Source organism: Balaenoptera ricei, chromosome 13 (assembly GCF_028023285.1).
Source record: "Balaenoptera ricei isolate mBalRic1 chromosome 13, mBalRic1.hap2, whole genome shotgun sequence".
Taxonomy (NCBI): Eukaryota; Metazoa; Chordata; class Mammalia; order Artiodactyla; family Balaenopteridae; genus Balaenoptera; species Balaenoptera ricei.
In genome coordinates, this window is record NC_082651.1 from 15,347,535 (window position 1) to 15,369,603 (window position 22,069).

General features: G+C 43.6%; 2 protein-coding genes and 1 non-coding gene across 10 annotated transcripts in view; 1 reads left to right on the forward strand and 2 right to left on the reverse strand.

Annotated features, from left to right (window-relative positions):
• IMMT (inner membrane mitochondrial protein) overlaps window positions 1-6,142 on the forward strand; it is a 51,460-nt gene extending 45,318 nt beyond the window's left edge. For 7 of the 8 annotated variants that reach the window (XM_059893410.1, XM_059893414.1, XM_059893418.1 and 4 more), the window contains 3 exons: window positions 2,934-3,065; window positions 4,048-4,177; window positions 5,197-6,142. In XM_059893410.1, the coding sequence (XP_059749393.1) occupies window positions 2,934-3,065; window positions 4,048-4,177; window positions 5,197-5,810 (876 nt within the window). In that variant the 3' untranslated portion in view covers window positions 5,811-6,142. Of the gene's footprint in view, window positions 1-2,933; window positions 3,066-4,047; window positions 4,178-4,891; window positions 5,173-5,196 lie in introns of those variants that run through there. The other variant, XM_059893415.1, reaches the window with a different exon arrangement.
• Window positions 6,143-11,349: 5,207 nt separating this feature from the next.
• Window positions 11,350-22,069, reverse strand: part of PTCD3 (pentatricopeptide repeat domain 3) — a 29,271-nt gene continuing 18,551 nt past the window's right edge. The window contains exons 13-24 of the mRNA XM_059942485.1: window positions 21,619-21,763; window positions 20,894-20,944; window positions 18,690-18,779; window positions 18,398-18,426; window positions 17,413-17,519; window positions 16,423-16,501; window positions 16,235-16,325; window positions 14,591-14,676; window positions 13,962-14,110; window positions 12,438-12,479; window positions 11,851-12,009; window positions 11,350-11,558 (exon numbers count right to left, since the gene is read on the reverse strand). Coding sequence (XP_059798468.1) covers window positions 11,480-11,558; window positions 11,851-12,009; window positions 12,438-12,479; window positions 13,962-14,110; window positions 14,591-14,676; window positions 16,235-16,325; window positions 16,423-16,501; window positions 17,413-17,519; window positions 18,398-18,426; window positions 18,690-18,779; window positions 20,894-20,944; window positions 21,619-21,763 — 1,107 coding nt within the window. The 3' untranslated portion in view covers window positions 11,350-11,479. The remainder of the gene's footprint in view (window positions 11,559-11,850; window positions 12,010-12,437; window positions 12,480-13,961; window positions 14,111-14,590; window positions 14,677-16,234; window positions 16,326-16,422; window positions 16,502-17,412; window positions 17,520-18,397; window positions 18,427-18,689; window positions 18,780-20,893; window positions 20,945-21,618; window positions 21,764-22,069) is intronic.
• Window positions 12,923-13,058, reverse strand: LOC132347133 (small nucleolar RNA SNORD94). The gene has a single exon (XR_009497092.1). It is a non-coding gene; the product is annotated as a small nucleolar RNA SNORD94 (small nucleolar RNA).

Below are 22,069 nucleotides of genomic sequence, written 5' to 3' on the forward strand. Positions count from 1 at the left end.
TCTTGAATGGAACTTTGGCCCTTGTTCTAGTCAGAACTTCTAGGGAAGGAGTGCTCTAGCAGAGAGCCTTTATGTTGAGCTGATGCAGGAGTGTCAGAAAGTAACGAGCTGCTGGCATCCAGGATTATCTAGCTTGCCTTTTCCCAGTGGAGCCTCTGTCCCCTTAAGCAGTGCTGAAAGAGTCTGTTGGATTCCGAGTATATTTTTCTCAAGTGTTTTTTTTGTTTCTTTGTTTGTTTATTTGGATTGTTTTTGGCTGCAACACATGGCCTGCAGGATCTAGTTCCCTGACCAGGAATTGAACCCGTGCCCCCTGCAGTGGAAGTGCTGAGCCCCAACCGCTGGACCGCCAGGGACGCCCCTCTCTGCAAGCGTTTCTGAGTAGTTAGTGGTGAAGCATGGATGAAATAGCTGTAGTCTTCTGTCTGAGCACATCATGTATTAAATAGGTGTCTACAGGCTGATTTGGGAACCTGACTACTCATCCTACCTTCACGTTTTCTCAGCTGCACAGTTGACCATTCCCTCCTCCTTTTTAAAAAAAATTAATTAATTTATTTTTGGTTACGTTGGGTCTTCATTGTGGTGCACGGGCTTCTCATTGCGGTGGCTTCTCTTGTTGCGGAGCACGGGCTCTAGGCACGCGGGCTCAGTAGTTGTGGCACACGGGCTTAGTTCTCCGTGGCATGTGGGATCTTCCCGGACCAGGGATTGAACCCATGTCCCCTGCACTGGCAGGCGGATTCCTAACCACTGCGCCACCAGGGAAGTCCACTTCCTCCTCCCTGAAGCTCTTTCTTCCCTAGGCTGCCAGACCCCACACTTGCTGGCCTTTCCCCCGCCTTGCTGACGCTCCTTGGCTTCCTTTGCTCAGCCTCTCAAATATCCGCGTGCACTGGCATTGTTCTGAAACCTTTTATCCATCTAAGCTGCCTCCAGGTGCTCTTCGCTAGTCCTGTGGCCTTGAAGTTTAAATACCGTCTATTACTGACACTTATATTGCTGGCTCTGACCTCTGCCTTGGCTTCAAGGGCTGTCCAGCAGCTGACTTGATGTCTTCAGGTGGATTTTCAGTAGTCATTTCAAACTCAGCATGTTCAAAACAAATTTCTTGATTCTCTCCAAACTGTCTCCCAGCCCCTCAGCTGTTTCTCTCTAAATAAACCTCCATCCACTCAGTTGATCAAGCTAGAAATCATGCTCAGTTGTTCCTCCATCAGTTTTTTTTTTTTTTTTTTTTTTAATTATTATTTATTTATTTATTCATTCTTGGCTGTGTTGGGTCTTCGTTTCTGTGCGAGGGCTTTCTCCAGTTGTGGCAAGAGGGGCCACTCTTCATCGCGGTGCGCGGGCCTCTCACTGTCGTGGCCTCTCTTGTTGCGGAGCACAGGCTCCAGACGCGCAGGCTCGGTAGCTGTGGCTCACGGGCCTAGTTGCTCCGTGGCATGTGGGATCTTCCCAGACCAGGGCTCGAACCCGTGTCCCCTGCATTAGCAGGCAGATTCTCAACCACTGCGCCACCAGGGAAGCCCCCCTCCATCAGTTTTTGCATCCAGACCATTGACAGAGTCTACCAGCTCTGCATTCAGAATAAATCCCTAAACGCTCCACTTTTCTCTCTTTCAGTCACCACCACCTTAGTTCAGAGTATCATCTTAACAGGGTCCCTGTGTGCATACCCATCTTTCTATGTCTATTTACACAGGCAAGTGGTCCTTATAAAATGTATTCTCATCAGACACTATGCTGCTGAAAATTCTCCACTGACTGCCGACTGTATTTAATATAAAATCCAAATTCTTAACTTATACCAAAGAAGCCCCTTGATCTCATTCCTGTTTGCTGTGAGCCAGGCTTCCCTTACTTCCCTTATTTCCCTAATGTACCAGGTACCTTGGGTCTTTTTGTTGTCGTTTTGGTGCCTTGACTACATCTTTTGCCCTGGGGTAGCCCTGTCCTGTTCCCTTCAATCTAAAGTAGAGTCTCTGTATTACTTTCTCTCATATTGCCCTATTTATTTTCTTAAAAACAAGTACCACAGTCTGAGATGTCCATTTTGCCTGTCACTGATGCCTCTCTTGAAATGTATGCTGCAAAAGAGCGAGAAGTTTGTCTGCCTTGAGCACCACGGCATCCAAACTTATAGTAGGCACTGCCTGGCACAGGGCTGGCACTTCATAAATATTTATGCACTGACTGAATGGATTCATTTACTAACTATATTGTTTCTGAGAAAAAGGAAGTTATGATTTCCAGGTAATTAGTATTAAATAATTTGTAATATGACCCATGGCTAATTGTTAGGCCAGACATTATAGGCTTTTCATAGTTTTGACTTGATTTGGCCTGTGTTGAATCTAAATTCATATTAAAATAAGCAGTTTCAGAGGAGCTTTCTTTGTTGAGAGAAACTGTGTTCAGTAACTGTCAGATACTTGTTACTTTTCTTAACAGTTCTGCATGGCAGGCCTTATTATTCACAGACAAGAAAATGGAGACTTAGAAGATGAATAATTTCCCTAAGGTCACACAGATGGTTGCGGTGAAGCTGTGTTTGATCCCAAGTCTTTGTAGTTAGTTCTGTGGTCTCGGATTTCTTGATTCTCAGGGGAGTATGTGATGCAGGAAATGAGTGTTTGCTTTGTACAGGAGGCAGCCTGGTGATATGGAAGAAACTCAAGTCTGGGGGTTAGAGAGACCCCTGTTTGGAATCTGATTTCGCCACAGCCATGCGACCTCGTTTGAGTCACCTTCCAACATTCAGCTTTCTGACTCATATGAGAACTCGAAATAAGAATGTGTTCCCATGCACGGCTCATCGTAAGGGGTTCTGGACGTGGAAGCTGCCATCATCGTGGTTACTGGTCTTTCTCTCTTGCTAAAAGCGTGTGTGGAGAATTGAGAATTCCTCATTACTGTACTTGGCTTCACAGGTGGAGGAAGTCAGAGATGCCATGGAGAACGAAATGAGAACCCAGCTTCGCCGCCAGGCTGCTGCCCACACCGATCACTTACGAGATGTCCTCAGGGTCCAAGAACAGGAACTGAAATACGAGTTTGAGCAGGTGAGGACCTGTCGTAAAGCATCGTCTCCCCTTCAACCTCCTTTTCCCCTTTACGTTATGAACAGTCTCTGCTTTCCTTCTAATGTGCTCCATGTCGTTCAGTCTGAGAGTGTGGAAGAACGGGGAAAGATTTCTAATGGTGCCTATCCTTGCTGGAGGGGGACTTTTGTATATTTCACATCTGCTCCTTTTTACATAAAGGTGTACCTATGTGTTACTGATCAGATGTGTTTTGTATTTATGTCCTAGTCATTTGGAGCCTTCAAAGCTTTAAGGAGGGTTGGTACAGGGGGTTTCAGGAATGCAGGTAATAATACTTGACACATGTATCGCCTGCTTTATCTCCACAAACTCTTGTGGATTATGTGGTAGTTCTGAGATTTTTATATTTGAGGAAACATCCCGGAGAGGTTAAGTTTGGAAACCACAGCAAACCATCAGGATACCTTTAATCATAATTAGTTTCTACTCAGCAAGTCATTTATAACATATTAACTTATTATTCTGTCTCACAAGAAGGGAATGAGGTTTTCCAAGTAAGGAAATCTTCCAGAAAATTGAAATTTTTGCCAGTATGAAAAGGTATATTACTTTGAATTCTCTTTGATGAGTATTTTGAGAAAAGTGAACTCTTAAAGTGGAAGATATTGAATACAATTTAATGTCTGGGTGGCCACAGAGTTACTTTATTTTCTAAAGTTGTCATTTTCTCATTTTAATAGACTTCTTTCTTCCCCTCCTGGTCTTCTTCCTCTAATATTAGGTTCCACCGGTAAATTTGTAGAAGATGAACCATCACATATAAGCTTTAGGAAATTTTTGAAACCTTACACATAATGTAGGAGTTTCATGACACCTGTTTTGAGATGTTAAAGGCCCTCTTTACTTTTGGAGGCAGCAGTTACTGGAAGACTTAGTGGCCCGATAAGTGACATGCGCTGAGGTAGCATTACTTTTCTCTGTGCACTGTTTACCATTTCAGGACCTGTCTGAGAAACTCGCTGAACAAGAATTACAGTTTCGTCGCCTCAGTCAAGAGCAAGTTGACAACTATACTCTGGATATAAACACTGCCTATGCCAGACTGAGGGGCATCGAACAGGCTGTTCAGAGTAAGCACACGGGCCTCTTACAGCTAATTTCATTCAGCCCTACTTCTCAGGGTAAATTCTTGCTATGAGGATAATGGTATACGTGCATTGACGTTAGGGAATAAAGATGCCGAAGTCCCTCTAATAAATTTTATTCATTTCTTAGAAAATTAGCCCCAGATTTAATAAGTTTGTAGTATAGAGAGTTGTGAGAAGAAATTTTAAAGGATCTAAAAATTAAACCTAAGTAACTTGAAGTTTTACTCCTTATGTGACCGGCATGAGATCACCATTTACAAGGCGGTTTACCCAACACACTTTGGTTGTGTCTCACGTGCCCTGAGTGGAGAAAAAGGTCAGTGTGCTGCATGTTCGCCCTCCAGGCTCTGCTGTTGGAGGGTTACCTGGAGGTGGTGATTTGCTGGTTCCACCCACCAAATAGATGGTAGTTATGCTGAGGCCTCCATGTGCCACACTGGAAGGGAAATGCCCTGACAGTGAGGATGCTATTAATAAAATGGGTTTCTGTGGGATGTGATGGAATCTTTTTTGTCATGTAAGCATAGCAATGAGCTAAGTACTCATGAAATTTCAAGATCCAGTAGTCTTCCGTTCCTTTGTAGAAAGTTTCTGATGGCCTTAATGTAAGTCTTGGCTTAATTTAAATATCACATTTCTTTCTCAAACATTTCTAAAGATAAATGTATCTGAATTAGATACCCTGCATTCTCCTAGATGTCACAGGAAGAAAGAAGGGAGACTCGTCTGTGCACATCCACCCTCCCAGCTTTCTCCACGGCTACAGTAGAAACAAGTGTTCAGCAGATTATGTCGTGCCTTGTTGCCTCGTGTGAAGAGGCCAGCTAGGAAAGAACGCACCATAAATAAGTGGTGGGATGGGCTTGGAAGAGGCTCTCTCCAGCCCTGTCTTCCACTTCTGTGGAAGGTGCACCAGTTCTCTGTGTGTATGAGGACATAGTCAGGTGGAGAAAAAAGTCTGTCTTTGCCTTTTTTTTTTTTTTTTTTTTTTTTTTAAATAGGTCACGCAGTTGCTGAAGAGGAGGCCAGAAAAGCCCACCAGCTCTGGCTCTCGGTGGAGGCATTAAAGTACCGCATGAAGACGGCATCTGCAGACCTGCCCACTGTTCCCCTGGGTAGCGCAGTGGAGGCCATCAGAGTCAACTGTTCCGATAGTGAATTTGCCCAGGCTCTAAGCGCAGCCCTCCCTCCAGAGTCCCTGACCCGTGGGGTGTACAGTGAAGAGACCCTTAGAGTCCGTTTCTATGCCATCCAAAAACTGGCCCACAGGGTAGCCATGATCGATGAGACCAGGAATAGCTTATACCAGTACTTCCTCTCCTACATACAGTCCCTACTGCTGTTCCCACCTCAGCAGCTGAAGCCACCAGCAGAGCTCTGCCCCGAGGACACAAACACATTTAAGTTACTGTCATATGCCTCCTATTGCATTGAGCATGGAGACCTGGAGCTGGCAGCAAAGTTTGTCAATCAGCTGAAAGGGGAGTCCAGACGAGTGGCACAGGACTGGCTGAAGGAAGCCCGAATGACCCTAGAAACTAAGCAGATAGTGGAGATCCTGACAGCATACGCCAGCGCCGTAGGAATAGGAACCACTCAAGTGCAGCAAGAGTAAGGTCCAGGAAGAGCCTGGTAAAGACACATTTCATGTCAAAGGAAATCGGCAGTAATACATGAGGGGTTTGCAACAGGGTCTCAGAATTGCCTAGAAATGAGCAGGTTACAGGTACTGTTCTAAATGTTAACACCTGTTGCATTTATATTATTCCTTCTTGCTGTCATGTCAGTCAACTCCAGGAGCACTTTATTTGCAACTTGTGTAACATTTTCTGTTTTTCAGGTTTTACTGATCAGGCTTGTGAGCCAACCAAAATAATGTTTGCCATCACTGTTACTATTGGTTTTTGCCCTTGGAGCAAACTGAATAAAACAAAAATTGAAAACTGAGTAGCTTATACCTTTTCAAAAAGTATCATTTCTAGTTTGTTGTGTATATGGAAAATTTCCTTGATTAGCAGAAGTAGCAGAAGTAGCAACTCCTGGGCGCTCAGAGTTTCCAGGCTGTGAACTGGGTTTCAGAAGCCCTAGGCCTGTTCTTGGCTTTGAAGGTCCTGGTGAACTGACTGCTGCTGGTCAACCTCAAGAGTGATGTAAATATAAGCCAAAATGCCAATATATTTATAATTGGAGATATATCATTCCAGTGATTCAAAGGCACTAGAGATAGTGTGTATCCCAAACTTCGATTGCTACCACAGGGAAAAATTATATTTTATACTGGAACCCAATACACCCGCATGCACCCTTATGTGAATGTATACATGAAACAGTTTCTGGAACCATTGCTTCTCTTTTCTACTTGTGATGTACTGTGTTCTGGTCTGTGGCATTAGAAAAATGGTGTCTTCTCTGCCCACAAATTAATTCCACAGCCCTCAGAAAAGTTCATGGCTCCCAGTTCTGGAACACTGGTAGTTGACCTTGCTCCTTTCTGGTATGTTGACTGTGAATCTCTCCATTGAAGTGGGGGTGGCGAGCCTGGAATCTTAAAGGGATTCAATAATTTTGTGGTATATTTGAACTGGATTGCTGTAAAACCCAGAGAACTTGCTTACATAGTTCACTTCTCTTAAGATTAGAACAGTTGCCATATTGGATAAACATTAACCAGTGTTTTTTACCTTTCATTTTTTACTTCATGAAATTACCGTCAACATATTTTTTCAAAATCATGATTTTTTGTTGGTTTTTTTTTTTTTTATAAATTTATCTTATTTTATTTTTGGCTGCATTGGGTCTTCGTTGCTGCGCACGGGCTTTTCTCTAGTTGGGGCGAGTGGGGGCTACTCTTTGTTGCAGTGTGCAGGCTTCTCATTGCAGTGGCTTCTCTTGTTGTGGAGCACGGGCTCTAGGTGTGCGGCCTTCAGTAGTGGCTCACGGGCTCTAGAGCGCAGGCTCAGTAGTTGTGGTGCACGGGCTTAGTTGCTCCGCGGCATGTGGGATCTTCCCGGACCAGGGCTCGAACCCATGTCCCCTGCATTGGCAGGTGGATTCCTAACCAGTGCACCACCAGGTAAGTCCTTTTTGTTGAGGTTTATGTGTTCATAAACAGATTATTGAAGAGGCATTTTTATCTGAGCAACATATCTGGAAATCATGAAAAAAAGAGGGTTGTCTATATATTTCTGCAGGTGTATCCAGCTCCTGATTGTTACACTCAAGTCTGCATGGCACTTGACGTTGTCCTTTGATTTGGGGATCCAGTGGTTCATTTGGCGTTATTAACCGTCCTTATGTTCCTCCTAAGTGGATTCTTAATTCAACACAATACATCTAGTTTCTCTGACTGGAACACACACTTCGTGTGATGTCCTTAATCTCTGCAGGTAGAGGGACTCTTGGCACCTGTGGGCCATTAAGCTTTTACTAGAAGATAATGAGGCTGTTCTAAATTAAGCCTTTCTTCCCTTTGGAATAGCATGAAATTGTAGAATACATTAACTTGCAAAGCTGACTAACTTATTTGTCATGTTAGAAGTGTTCATAATTTTTATTTTACTCAGGAAATGTGTAAAACATTACAGATTAGAAGGAAATAAATTTCTCTAGGAGCCCAGGAATAACTTCCTTCAGATGTGATTATCTGAGCTCACAGGAAGCAAGCAATACTGAGCGGTTTATTTCCACTCTCTAAATCAAAATAACGAAAGCCACTGGCTTTCAATTTTAGTATTCCTTTAGCAAACCTCCCCAACCCTCATTGCATATTGAGAAACAAGATGTTGAAAGGGGACTCTGCTTGTCCAGACCTTGATTTTTCTTCCTGATGCCCAGTAAGATTCACATCTTCCTGAGCTACCACTCAGCAACCCCTTAGGTGAAAAGGGCCTTTACTTGGGCCTAAAGAGCCTTTACGTGCGTTCTCAGTTCTACCTTCAAGGAGGTGGAATCATTAAAACTCTGATCTTTGCCTTAATGTTTAAAGTTTCTAAATCAATCAAGAAGGAAAATGTAAACTTAGGCAGTCTCTTTTTTTTAAGGCACGGTACTTCTGTATTCCTGAGTATTGACTTAAACCCTCTGCTTTCTTAACTGGTTCTGCATAAAAGCAGTCTCCAAGTCCCAAATTAGTTGTAATTTAAACTTTTAAAGTAATTTGAACTCAGTGCAGAAGAACAGATAATTTAACATAAACGGGAAATAAAAAGTGATTACATTTCAGGCAAATCACTCATCAGGTCCAGTGGGCACCATTTACCTGAACCAGGGCTCGGCTCAGCTCCCCTGGTTTCCTCCCTGTGGATGCATTCAGGGGCTGGGGGGTCTGAGAAAGCAGAGGGAGCGTTGAGGAGGAGGGGCTTTGCCTGGCCACGCCACCCTTTTCCACATGGGGTGGTGACACGGTTTCACTGCTTGGTCCGGGTTAGCTGTATGGACACTGCCCTGGGGTCTCAGGAAGAAAGAGGAAGGGGCTCTGGAGGGACTGTGGGGCACAAGCCAGCAAAGGCGCTGCTGTCGTGGGAACAGATGGCGCTGGTATCGGCAAAGCTTAGGTTTTCCTGGGGATGAATTCTATCGTGACCTTCACTTCTCTTGGACGTTCTGAGTTTTCAAGAGTGAAGTCTTGCTGAGCTCTGTAAACTTGGGTTTGATCTCCAGTGTTCCTTCTAAAATCTTCTATAAAGTCCACAGCTATGCAGGTCAGCTAGACAACTTTTTTTTTTTTTAAATAAATTTATTTTACTTACTGATTTTTGGCTGTGTTGGGTCTTCGTTGCTGTGCGCGGGCTTTCTCTAGTTGCGGCGAGTGGGGGCTTCTCATTGCGGGGGCTTCTTGTTGTGGAGCATGGGCTCTAGGTGCGTGGGCTTCAGTAGTTGTGGCGTGCAGGCTCAGTACTTGTGGCACACGGGCTGAGGTGCTCGGCAGCATGTAGGATCTTCCCGGACCAGGGCTTGAACCCATGTCCCCTGCATTGGCAGGCAGATTCTTAACCACTGTGCCACCAGGGAAGTCCAAGGACAATATCTTGATGTTGAAGGTGATCATATGGATGATGGTTTCTTTGTCCAGGAAAGGCCCTAGACAACATTCTTTTACAGGTTAGGCTCCTTCCTGGGCCAGGCTGGAGACTCTTTCACCCCCCCTTTGTGTACCTTACATTTGCTCACTCCATGTCCTAGCACACTGCCTTCATCAACCGAATAAAATATGCCCATTTCTCGGGTAAGTTGCCACTCTACCACTGAGATCTAATCTAAGTGATTCTGTAAACCTTGCCCTGCCCATCCACACTCCTGGTGACTGCTGTCTCACAGCACGTCCTTTTACCAGCAGTAAAATAATTTACATCACCATCAGGTACACTTATACGTGTTTATCATTATGCATACATCTGTGGTGCTGTAAAAATGTCACGAAACTTTAACGTATGCAATGTACTTAATTTTCTAATCCATTTCATTAAAATATTCTAGTCATCATCTGCAAAAATTGATTTCAAACCCTGCAGTTTGAAAGACGTAAGACAATCCATTTTATTAAGAGTACTCAAATTTTCTATTGGACCAAAACCAAAATTGATAGGTTATTAACTTCGGCATAGAAAAACAGAACACCTTATACTATTAGAAGCTGAAGAGAGAATGGAGACCAGTCCTGCAGGCCTTCCTTAATTTTTTTCTGAAAAGCTGGAAGCAGTTATTTTGCCCAGAATCGGAATCTGGAATATCTGTAGCACAGAGTTAAGACCACATGGCCACATCATCACCCACTTGGAAAGTCCACTACAAATTCATGTGCCATCAGCCCAGATGGACCTTTTCCCCATCAACGCCATAGCTGCGAAGCACGATGCTGAGGATTGTTCTCTGGCAGGATTCCCCGGCAATGGAAGTGTTCTGCATCTGTAAGGATTGCACTGAATGGATACTCAGCCCAGAAGAATCAGCCATTTCCAGGTGCTGATGAACCAGAGGGAAAGGGAGGGGCCGAGTTTACAGAAGCTTCCAGGTAGCCAAGTTCTCTTTGCAAGTTTTAAGGCAAGGTCAGAGGCTAATCTGCCCTACCTATCCCTTTTGCTCATTTGCTATGTCAAGGGGCTACTGGGGCGATGCACATGAATACTTAAGTAGCTAGTTACTGTCATTTCCCCTGCCCTCTTTCTTTGTGTCTCACTTAGAATCTATCTTAAATTCTGGTGATCGAGGAGAAAACATACGAGTCAATACTTAGGTTTCTGAGGATGTATGACTGGGTCCTGGCCAGAGGATAGCAAATGGAGATGGGGACAGGCACATGTCACAGACACATGTACAATACAGCAGCCCATAAATGGCAACCCCGGCAGGGTAAGGATGAAGTTGCTCATCTGAGGAGAACTTCTGGGATGCCTGGGTAAATCTGGCAATCAGATTATGAGCTAAGCAGCCTGCGCTAGAAACCCCCGTGAAGCTCCTGCAAGCCTCACAAGTTCCTGTTTGCTTCCCATACCACTTGCAAGTCGTAAGAGAGGCTGGAGTAGAGGTTCTTGACCTACTCGATTACCAGCAATACACAATCATGTCAAGAAGACACTTCAATCCTCTTGTCACCACATACATTTAGACCACTTTAAGTACAGCACAACTGAAGAAGGTGCCAGCACTCACACAGAGAGAAAGGGAGAGATGAAACACTCCTGTGCAAGCCCCAAGCCTAGTGGGAGACTATGGGCTATTTTATAAAAATAATGGAAATGCATACATATGTACCTTGGTTACAGTATTTACAGTCTTCACCTTCCCAGCTCTGCAGCCTAAACTCCTGACGTTGTTTAATCAGTTCTAAGATGAATAATTTCCCACATATAAATATCCCTGAACTTGGCTACTACTGACCCAGCACCAACTGTGATGTAATTGTACAAAAACTTCCTTTAGACGCTTTCTGAGTTGGAGGAAGTGTCAGGTCATAGCATCAGCCAACAAAGGCTACAGTCCCCAATGGGGGAGGGGCAAACCACACTGACATCAGCTGACAAACACTGCAGTTGTGCGGAGCTTAAGAACATCACAACGTGTGTCCAAAGAAATGAAAATGGTAGTGCCCCTTCTGTTCACATGGTAACCCTGGCATGGATGGTTTAGTTCAGGAATTAAACGTAAATAAGTAAGCGTTGTTATCAAGATTCACCAAATCTGTATTCTCTTGTTTTCTTCACATTACAATTAAATACTAACATCTCAGTTCTCAAGTGTAATCACAACAGCCATGCTAGGCCACAGGAGCTCCTGATTCGACCACTTTTATTTGCCTTCGCCGACGTCATTGTCACTGTCACTGCTGCTGTCACTGGTCAAGGCAGTTAGGTCTCCCAGGGCTTCCCTGTAAGAAAAATAAATGGGAGGGTTACACTGCAACTCAGGCTTGGGGCTGGGGAACTCTGCAGCTGCACTATAGCAACAAAGGAAAAGGTTCCAACCAGCAAATAAACCTATAGGCCTCCCTGACTTTTATGACAAACGAAAAATATCATGAAACCAATACATCCTGACTTTCTGCAAGGAAAGGAAATTCAGGGGGTAGAAAGCTACAAACATCTGAATGGGCAGACAGACAAATGGTCTGCTCCATTTTCATAACTTTCCTTGATGGTGATGATACAGGACCCACTTACTTCTGCTCCTGGCTGAGGGTGAAGTCAGCCATTAATCTCTGGGTGAGGCTCTCACAAATAGGTAAGCTGAAGGCACCTGCCAGCTTCACTATCTCAATGGCCTGGGCAGGGCTGCCGGATGCTTTTGCACTGCCCATAAACTCATTCAGCAACTCATTCCTGTAAAAGGCAAAAATGTCAACATCCCCAACTAAACCCCTCAAAGATTTACATACAAAATCTAGTATCTTATAAAGATCAGTCATAAAATCCTCAACAGTAGCTTTGCAGACAGTTACATGAAGTCTAACTTTAAAGGGCCAAATAGATAATGAACACTGATTGGTTCATTATGCCTTCACTGAGGATCTAGCCAATGTATCCCCAGCGTGCTGTGATCACTGAGCACAGATTAAAAAAAAAACAGTGCTTGCCTCAGGATACCTTAGATGGTAGGAGTGACCGATCACCTACTTGCCTAACAGAAAAGTGCCCAATTGCCATGGCTGAGGTATGTGAGGAAATTCCAACCCCCTTCCCGCAATAAGAGTTAAACGCATGTGGCTAATCCAGGATGTACCCAGGCAGCCCTGTTAACTTGAACTTACCTAGGGATCTTATTATGTTTCCTGAAAAGCCCCAGCATTTTCCTGTTCAAGATGAGATAGGAAAAAGATTATGAATACTAATAGAACAGAAGGCAATCGAATGACCATAGCTTTTCTCCTGGACTCAGAGACCAAGTGTCCTTCCTAACAACCAGAGAGGAAGCTCCTGAAGACACACGTCTGTGAGCTCCACCAGCTCCCAGCCCTGTCTTCCCATCAGAATCACCCCAGGTGCCTCAACCCCCTCTTCCCAAACTTCATATATGCAAATTACGTTACAAATTTCAAAGGCAAATCTGCTTTGTTGCCAGTGTTGAGAATTGCTGGGGTACATCCTCCTCCAGAGGATCACTTCAGTCCCCCCAAGGAGGGAATGTATGATATTATGTGGGCAGTGGGAAGAGAGGGACGCAAATACAATTTCATCTCTTTTCTCTTACAATCCAGCGTGAGTTCAGTGTGTCCTATGATGACGTTATGAAGAGCAGGCTCAGATTCAGGCATCAGTCTCATGTAAGTGCTTGCCGTCATCCTGCCACACGCAGGACAAAGGAGAAACACGTACACTCAGCTCCCATGATCAGCTGAGGTCCGTACCCCTGCGCCAATCATCACAGCCTGGTTCATAACAAGCGTGTGTCACCCTGCCCTCGTCAACAAGTCCAAGCATCAAATGTTAGTCAGCAGCTGTGTAGCCGGCTGTGTGATTCGCCACCAGCTACGATCAGAGGAGGCAGCAAAGCCTTTACCAGCCCTTCCTGGAGAGAGCAGACACCCACACCGTGGACTGACCATCAGGTTCAAATTAAGGTCCTCGCTAGTGAACAGCCAGGCACTGGCTCTTAACACCAACACACGGTTATATCCAAAACAATACACATCGGAACCACCCAACTGTGACCGCCCCTAGCAAGGACTCTTCCACTGACTTCTCCGCTTTTGGAAAAACCACTATGCATAAGGTCTCTATTCACAGTTAAACACCAGAAATTAGTGTGTGAGTGAAGTGCTGACGAACACACAGAACTAGAATACAGTGGCACAAACCAAAGACGGGTTCTAGTCAAGGCCAGGTTTAGTAAACACTGGTAAAATGCCAGTTTCCGGAAGTCCCAGTACACAGCCCACATTTTAAGCTGGGGGGTGGGGCGGAGAAGCATCCAGGAGATGACTTGAATAAACCAAATGACCAAAACATTTTCAAAATTAAGATTCTCTGATCACTTTGTTCTACTTAAGTGAATGGAGAAGTGACTTGCCCACGAATACAGAAAACGAAAATGGAAAGAGAATGAGCCCACTGAACCACATCTTCTCTTAAACACATCATGTATACTGGTTCCTCTTCCCCAAGTTTGCTTTTTTAGTTGGTATTTGGAAATTCCTATAGAAAACTCGTTTGTCTCCTGATAAACTACACAGTATACCACCAAATTAGAGAAACTCTTAATGACCAGGGTAAAAGTTCTCTGAGATCCAAGCACAGATGCTTCCAGTGACACGTGTGGCATGTACTGTACTCACCAGGCTTCCTGGGTTCTCCCGGCCCTTAAGAAGAGGACGGCTATGTAGTTCAGAGAGCTGGCCAGCCAGCTGGGAGCCGTCTGTCTGGCATCCTGGCTTTCATAAGTCGATTTGATATCTGCAGCACACTCAGCAAACGCCACCTGCAGCTGAGATGCTCTGAGAGTCAGCAGAAATGCCCAACTGGTTTTATGAGAATTTAAGTTCAGGAGACTCCATAGGACCATTAAAATTTTTAAGCAATGCGTTTTACCGTGGGAACACATCACATGTACGGCACACAGTAATACAGTATTTAAAAAAAAAAAAAAAGCAAAGCACTCCGCCCTGGGGTAATAATGGGATCAGCCACATATTTCAAAGCCAACTATGGGTTTTCTTTTTAGAGAGAAATTTAAAAAAAAGGAAGAAGAAGGCAAGCTGCTATTAATTGTCAGGATTGAGAGGATCCATTTTCATGCGGCTTGCTTTGGACTAGGGGAATAAGACTGACTTTAGACGGCAGAATTCTCCACAGTGATAGGCAAAACCATGGAAATGACCCTCACCGGGCCATCAGTATTAGAGGATACACTGGTTAGTATACATCTAACAACGACAGCAAAACCTGAGTGTCAACACAAGCTTACCTCTGGTGGGTGCCGATCCCTTGCCATGAGCATCAGAATCTCTTCTTTAAGGTCACGGCGAAAAGTATGACCGTATTCTTTACTATCTTGAAACAAAAAAGAACAGAGTGAGAAGTGATCACTGGCATGTAAAACCAAGACTCTTTGGCTGACCTCTGTCCACTGTCAGCAGTCACCCACATTTTTTTGGCGGGGGGGGTGAAAATACATTGCTGACATGTATTCCAGGATTCCAGAAAACTAGCAGGATGATTCATGGTAGGAAAGGACAAATGAGCAGTGAAAGCCAGCACCAGTAACGTGCTCCCAGGCAAGCGTTAACACGGCACGTGCACCACTCTCCAGCAGCCACCAGCTCTACGTGGTTTTACAGCACGTGGGAATCGTCAACAGTCCTTGTACGATCATTAGAGCAGCCTTGTAAGGTAGGAGGGCAGGGCTGTAGTCTCTGTCTCAAGGGAACTGAGGCAGACAGAAACTGATTTTATTATCAGCCACCTAGTGGATGAGATACAGCATCTTCTGCAGCCAATTTACACACATAACCACACACACAAACCCCCAGTCATGGCTGTTTCCTAGAAACCTGAGTGTCACTGATTGGTTAGCTTATTTTTAAAATTTATTTATTTTATTTATTTTTTAATTTTTGGCTGCACTGTATCTTCGTTGCTGTGCGTGGGCTTCCTCTAGTTGCGGCGAGCGGGGGCTACTCTTCCTTGCGGTGTGTGGGCTTCTCATTGCAGTGGCTTCTCTTATCACGGAGAATGGGCTCTAGGTACTCGGGCTTCAGCAGTTGTGGCACGCGGGCTCTAGAGCACAGGCTGAACAGTTGTGGCACACTGGCTTACTTGCTCTGCGGCATGTGGGATCTTCCCGGACCAGGGATTGAACCCATGTCCCCTGCACTGGCAGGTGGATTCTTAACCACTGCGCCACCAGGGAAGCCCCTGGTTAGCTACTGAAGCACAGTGATGCAACATGGTATAGAGGAACGAACGGCACAGGCTTTGGGGGTTGATATTTTGGGTGTCCCAGGTAATTAACACTCATGTCACACAAGTGCACAAAACCCAGCCTTTTCTTGTCAGAAAGGAACTAATTTAGGTCTTTTCCACTACACTGTCACTCATGCAATCCAATATGTAACATGAGCAAATGACCCTGAAGTAGACCTCAACTATTGCATTCAATTTAGTCAAAAATGGAGGTTTTGGGGACTTCCCTGGTGGCACAGTGGTTAAGAATCCGCCTGCCAATGCAGGGGACACGGGTTTGAGCCCTGGTCCAGGAAGATCTCAAATGCCGCGGAGCAACTAAGCCCGTGCGCCACAACTACTGAGCCTGCGCTCTAGGGCCCACGTGCCACAACTACTGAAGCCCTCGCGCCTAGAGCCCATGCTCTACAACAAGAGAAGCCACTGCAATGAGAAGACCGTGCACCGCAACGAAGAGCAGCCTTGCTCGCCGCAACTAGAGAAAGCCTGCGCACAGCAAGGAAGACCCAAACAAAGCCAAAAAATAAAGAGTAGTAATAAAAAAAAAAAAAAGGAAGTTTTCTTCCCTAACAATGTTAACATGCTTGTTAATCAAAACATAAGACAATAAAATGAGATGTGTCGAGACACATAAGCTGAAACTGACCTTTCCAGATCTGAGGAATCAATTCTAGCCGATTGGCCACATCCAATGCTTGGAGAAGATCTATCAGTGTTTGGGAATGTGGAAAGAATACCTGATTCAGAAGAATAAAAATACATTTTCAAGTATTACTCAGCAAAGACACCCACAAACATCTACAATGATAAATGGTAAGTAATGAATCATCTTACTGAAGGTATCAGGTCCTTATACCACTTCAAGGTGACATCAATTTGTTCCATTAGACAAAGCAAACCAAAGAACTTGGAACTGTAATGGAGAAAGAAAGCATGTTTAGTTTAAAATCCGTGCTTAATAGGGGAATGATTAAATTACAGCACAGTCATATAATGACATTACACAGAATTTAAAGACAATAAGTCACACACAATTTCCAGTTACACAGGCCAATGCTTGACCCAGGAGGTGCTGCCAACTGTGCTTTCCAGACTTCCCAGTTAACACCTTCTAATCCTCAACCGGTCACTGATGCCACCTCCTGGTTACACTCCCAGCTCATGGTGAGGAGAGAGTGGATATCCTATTCATTTTAAAAGCGTTCAACGTAAAGCGAGGATTTGGACCACATAGAAGAGAACCATCGCACACCTATAAACAGGCTGCCTCCTTAAGTTCTTGTTTTTCTCTGCTTAAAAGCAAACCCATTTAAGGAGTCTCTTTGGGCTCCAACATGTTCATCTTCAAAAACAAATGAGGCTGCGATGAAATCTTTAGGGACCCACCCTCCCATGAATTCAAAAACATAAAATAGGAGGGTTTACAGGGAAAAGATATATGGATTTAAAGTGTTACAGGGACGTCCCTGGCAGTCTGGTGGTTAAGACTCCACGCTTCCACTGCAGGGGTTGCGGGATAGATCCCTGGTCATGGAACTAACATCCTGCACGCTGTGCGGTGAAAAAAACAAAAAACAAAAACAACAACAAAAAACCCCAGTGTCACAAATAAAAACAGCTTAAAAGATACACAGCAGACATCTCAGGCTAACAAATCAGTTTTACCACTGCTTGACTCTTCAAGTGTTCAATTAACTTACATTGTTAAGTCAGGGTCAAGCTGCCTAAAATCAGGCCGCCAACAGCCTCCCACCTGCAGAACTGACTACTGGTTGCATACAGGTGCCCCGTTAATGCAGAAGGATACATTTCCAATACACTTACTAATAGAAATTACGCCGATGATCGGGTCCAATGAATTTCCGGTTGTCTCCAGTGTTTAAAAGGTCATGGACCTGGTAAGCAAGTTCTAGATCTCTGAGAGATGAGCACTGAAAATTTACAAGTAGTAAATAAGCATCACTCTGCGATCCTTATCAGCCAGAGTGGCTCATTATATAAAGAAAAAAAGTACAGTTACCTGCAGAAACATCTATGCTGATTTAACATTATTATTGGTTGACAGCAAATGAATTACAAGAAAATGGGGGGGAGGGAGGAATCAAAACAAATCACCAAGTTCTGTGAAATTTAAAACAAAATAACCTTAATCTAGTAATTATACCTATATTTAGTAACTATATGAAAACACCTGGTTGCCATGCACAAGACAGCTGGAGTGCTCACTCCAGCATCACTACACTGGCAAAAACCCCATGAAATAACTGCAAAACCCACCCACAGAAGTCCTTCCCTCCTGTGAAATAACTATACTGCTGTCAACAAACAAGATAACATGGAAATGAGTCTGGACATGCATGTTTGAATAACCAAAGGAGAAAACCTGGAAGGACACACACTAAAATGTAAAGCAATTATCCTTAGGGAACAGGATATGCTAATTCATTCTGAAACTGCTTGAAAATTTTTCCTATGATTAGCATGATAAGATGAAAAACCAAACTTAAAAACCATCAATTTAAAAAGTTACCAATAGGCAAATATGAAATACTCTGAAACCTTACTTTCAAACCTTACTTTCTGAAGAAAGGTATGAAAAAAGATAATGTATACAATAAACACAGGGCAGGAATGTTGTGATTTTGTAGAGATTTTAGAGGAATAAAAAATTAGAACTAAAGACGTGAATATAAGTAAGAGTCAGGAAGTGAAAGAATCAGGGAGAATCCCCCCACCCCCCCAATGATGAATTTAGGAGATGGATAAAAGAAAAAAGGAAAACAAAAGTTAAGCGAGAAATTGTACTTACAACCCTCATGGCTGACTGAAAAAACATATCTGAAAATCAAAGTTCACAAGAGCCTTGGTTACTATGGATAAACATTTTCAAGTCAGTAACATTAATAAAAATCCTGGCAACAAAACTGGTAACACGTAAGACAAACCTAACGGCGTAAAAACTCAGGAGAGGAAGCAGAGGAAGCATACAGCTTCCAAAAATTACTAAGCTAAATTAAACCCTGTCCTCATCACAAGGCTCTAAGACCTAGCAGTCAGGAAAATGGGGCTCTCTGTCTTATACAAGCAATTTCTGTACATACCGTCATCCGGGTCCTTTGGAGAAAATTTCTTTCCCATTAATTCGTTCATGATGTCATAGATGATGAGGGACGATCCTTTTGAAGGGCTTTCTGCAGAACAAGAAGGCAACTGGGTTTCCTCATGAGTCCACTTCCTGTACAACCACCGGGTGTGCAGAACTAGTCCTAAGGCCGCATTTCTCCTTCCTCCACCCAAGGCACGGAGCTGGCCGGGCACATCCCTGCTAGAGGAACGAGCGCACCCTCTGCACAGAGAGCAGCTCTCCCCAAGACCTGGGGCAGTTACAGGTGCTCCCAGCAGAGGCTCTACCCTTCCTTCTTAGGCTCCTCACAAGGTCGACTTGCATTGAAACGGGAGACAGACAGACCCTCACTAAGCCTGCATACTTAGAAAACAAACATGTTTTTGCTAATAAACATTTGCGCTCCTTTTAAATATAACCAGGATGAGAGCCAAGAAAAAGAAAACTGTAGAATTAAAACGCACCTATGACATTTCCAGTTAAACATTTCACATTATTAATCCACATCCCTTCCCCACTTTATCCATATGCAAACGGTAATATACTTTCCATGACAGCCCAGATGTACTTTTGAAGTTCAAGCATGTTTTCATTTGTTAGCGATCCTAATTATTCTATTAGTTTTATAATAACCTATTTTATATGTATCATTTCTTCATTATTTTAGGCTTTCTCCTTTGGGTAAATTCCTAGAAATTATTATTACAGGCAGCCAATTTATATCCCTCAGACACACCGACACTCCTCCCCCCACGGCCCTGGGTATTACTTAGGAAGCACAAGTACCAATGACTTTAGTTAGCAACCGAACCAAAGTGATATGTGATGTTGAGGAGAAATGCAATAGGCTTTGGGGTCAGAAGTAATAGTTTCAGCAAAATGACACCAAAGTTGAGTAAAATTTTGGAAGACAGAATTACCATGGAAACTGTACCTGTTTTCAAGATAAAGTCAGTTAACTGCCCTTACTTCCCAATAGGTGAGAATGTGAATTTTGTAAAACTAGCCCTCCAAAATAGATAATCAAGGTTTTCTGTTGTTTTCACACGTAAAGTCTACCACAGGAGAGAAGGACTAGAATTGTCATTTCTGAACCCAGAGGTCCTTCCTCAGATTGGGGCAAATGGTTAAGAACCAACAGACTGTGAGCGCCTACTACCTGCCTTCCAAGCACAGGACAGGACACTGTGCATAATTCATTTCATCATTACACCGTGATGGCATCACTCAAGTAAGGTATCCAGTTCCTTCTGACACAGGTGGTAAATGGTAGAGGTGAAATTTCAACTCAGGTGTGCCCTGCTCCAAAGTCCATTCAATAGAGCACAGCTGACCTAAAACTAGGTGACAGACAGAGCCTCAAGGTTCTCCCATGAGGTTTCAAAATAAGGTCACTGTGGAGCAGCACTGTCCAACAGCTTCCTGCAAGGATGGAAACGTTCTGTACCTGCATCACTGAACACGTAGCCAGCAGCTACAAGTGGCCACTGAGCGCTAATACAATGAAGGAATTTTAAATTTTATTTAATTTTAATTAAATAGCCATGTGCGGCTAAGTGGCTACTGTATTGGACAGCACAGCTCTGGAGAGCAAAAGGAACTACAGTTTCTCCTGACCAAAACTGTACACCATCCTTTTTTTTTTTTTTAACTAATTAATTAATTAATTAATTAATTAATTCTGGCTGCATTGGATCTTTGTTGCTGCGCGCAGCCTTCTCTAGTTGAGGCGAGCAGGTGTTACTCTTCGTTGTGGTGCGCGGGCTTCTCATTGCGGTGGCTTCTCTTGTTGCGGAGCTCGGGCTCTAGGCGCATGGGCTCCGTAGTTGTGGCTCGTGGGCTCTAGAGTGCAGGCTCAGTAGTTGCGGTGCACGGGCTTAGTTGCCCCGCAGCATGTGGGGCCTTCCCGGACCAGGGCTCTAACCCGTGTCCCCTGCATTGGCAGGCGGATTCTTAACCACTGCGCCACCAGGGAAGCCCCACCATCCTTGTTAGTATATTTAATGACCTCCCTCCCCTCCAGCTCAAGTTTTACATCACAAACAAGATGTTACTCCTCTCAAGAATAACGTTTTGCTCAGGCTGTAGACAAGGTTATTTTGTGAACTGTCTAGTCTTAATTCATAAGCAGTGAAGTTAGCCTAATTTCTACATAAATTAGTAGCATAATGACATACATACCATGTTGATAAAACAGCTGAATAATATAGTGATACGTTGCAAGCGAGGGTTCTTATGTTACAGGTACATAGAGGAAAAAAATAAAATAAGTCATACACAGCTATACAAAATACAGCCTACTGAGGCACACTGAACTAAAAACATACTAATGTTGGTATTTAAGTAAAAGATACATTTCTGTTCCTCTGAACAAATACATTTGCTAGCTCATATGATTAATGTAAAGGTGGAAAGGTGTCACAGAGATTGAATTCCTCTTAGAAAGTCCAGACACCTATTACAGCCAATGCACAATGAGTTTCATTTAAGAACACTAAAACATACTGAAATGAATTAATTCCCAAAACATTCTTCAATAAAGTAATTACTGAAAAATATACAATACACTAGCACACAATTGGGTTCAAATACTTAATTATGCTAGAAAATGTCACGAGTTTAAAACCAGCCAACTGTAGGAGAACAATTCTCCCTAGAATCAAGAAATCCGTAAAAAAGTACCTAAAATACTAAAAGAATGTAACTTCCTATAAACAACACAAAGATGATAAAGGAGCTCCCATCATAGTAAATACACATAATTAAAATGTACCGAATGGTGGAAAGGAAATTCCCAACACACTACGTAAACAGCAAAAGAGTTTAGAGTCTCTTTTTTGCTTGTCTGGACCTGAAACCTCTGGTCAGCACTGTCTTCAGTGAGGGACACTAGGACACATCCTCACCTATTCCAATGGCTTTCATTTCCCGTAAAGTCTGTAAGGCTGGCAATTTTCCAAATGCATGAAATCGTCGGAGACATTTCAGAATAGTATTAAAAGTCTGTAGATTGGGTTTCACGTTCTGTGCAACCATTTGTTTCAGCAGGTCCTAGGTGAATCAAAAGCAGGAAGTCTTTTTTATGCCTGGTAGGTAATTTATCCAATAAACTAATGTAACATACTAAAAAAGACTTGGGCTCTGTGCCTATGTTTAAAGTAGATTAATAAATACATCCCCAATTTCAGAATTATCTAGTAACTAGCAGGACCAGTAACTCTGCCCCTTAGAGAAGCCCCTCCATCAGTTACCCTGACCCCACGTGATCAAGGTGTCCAACTGTCTTTAGCGGCCTAGTGAGTCTGAGACTGAAGCAAGAGAGCAGACTAGAATGGATTGCATTTTTTCCTTTTTTAC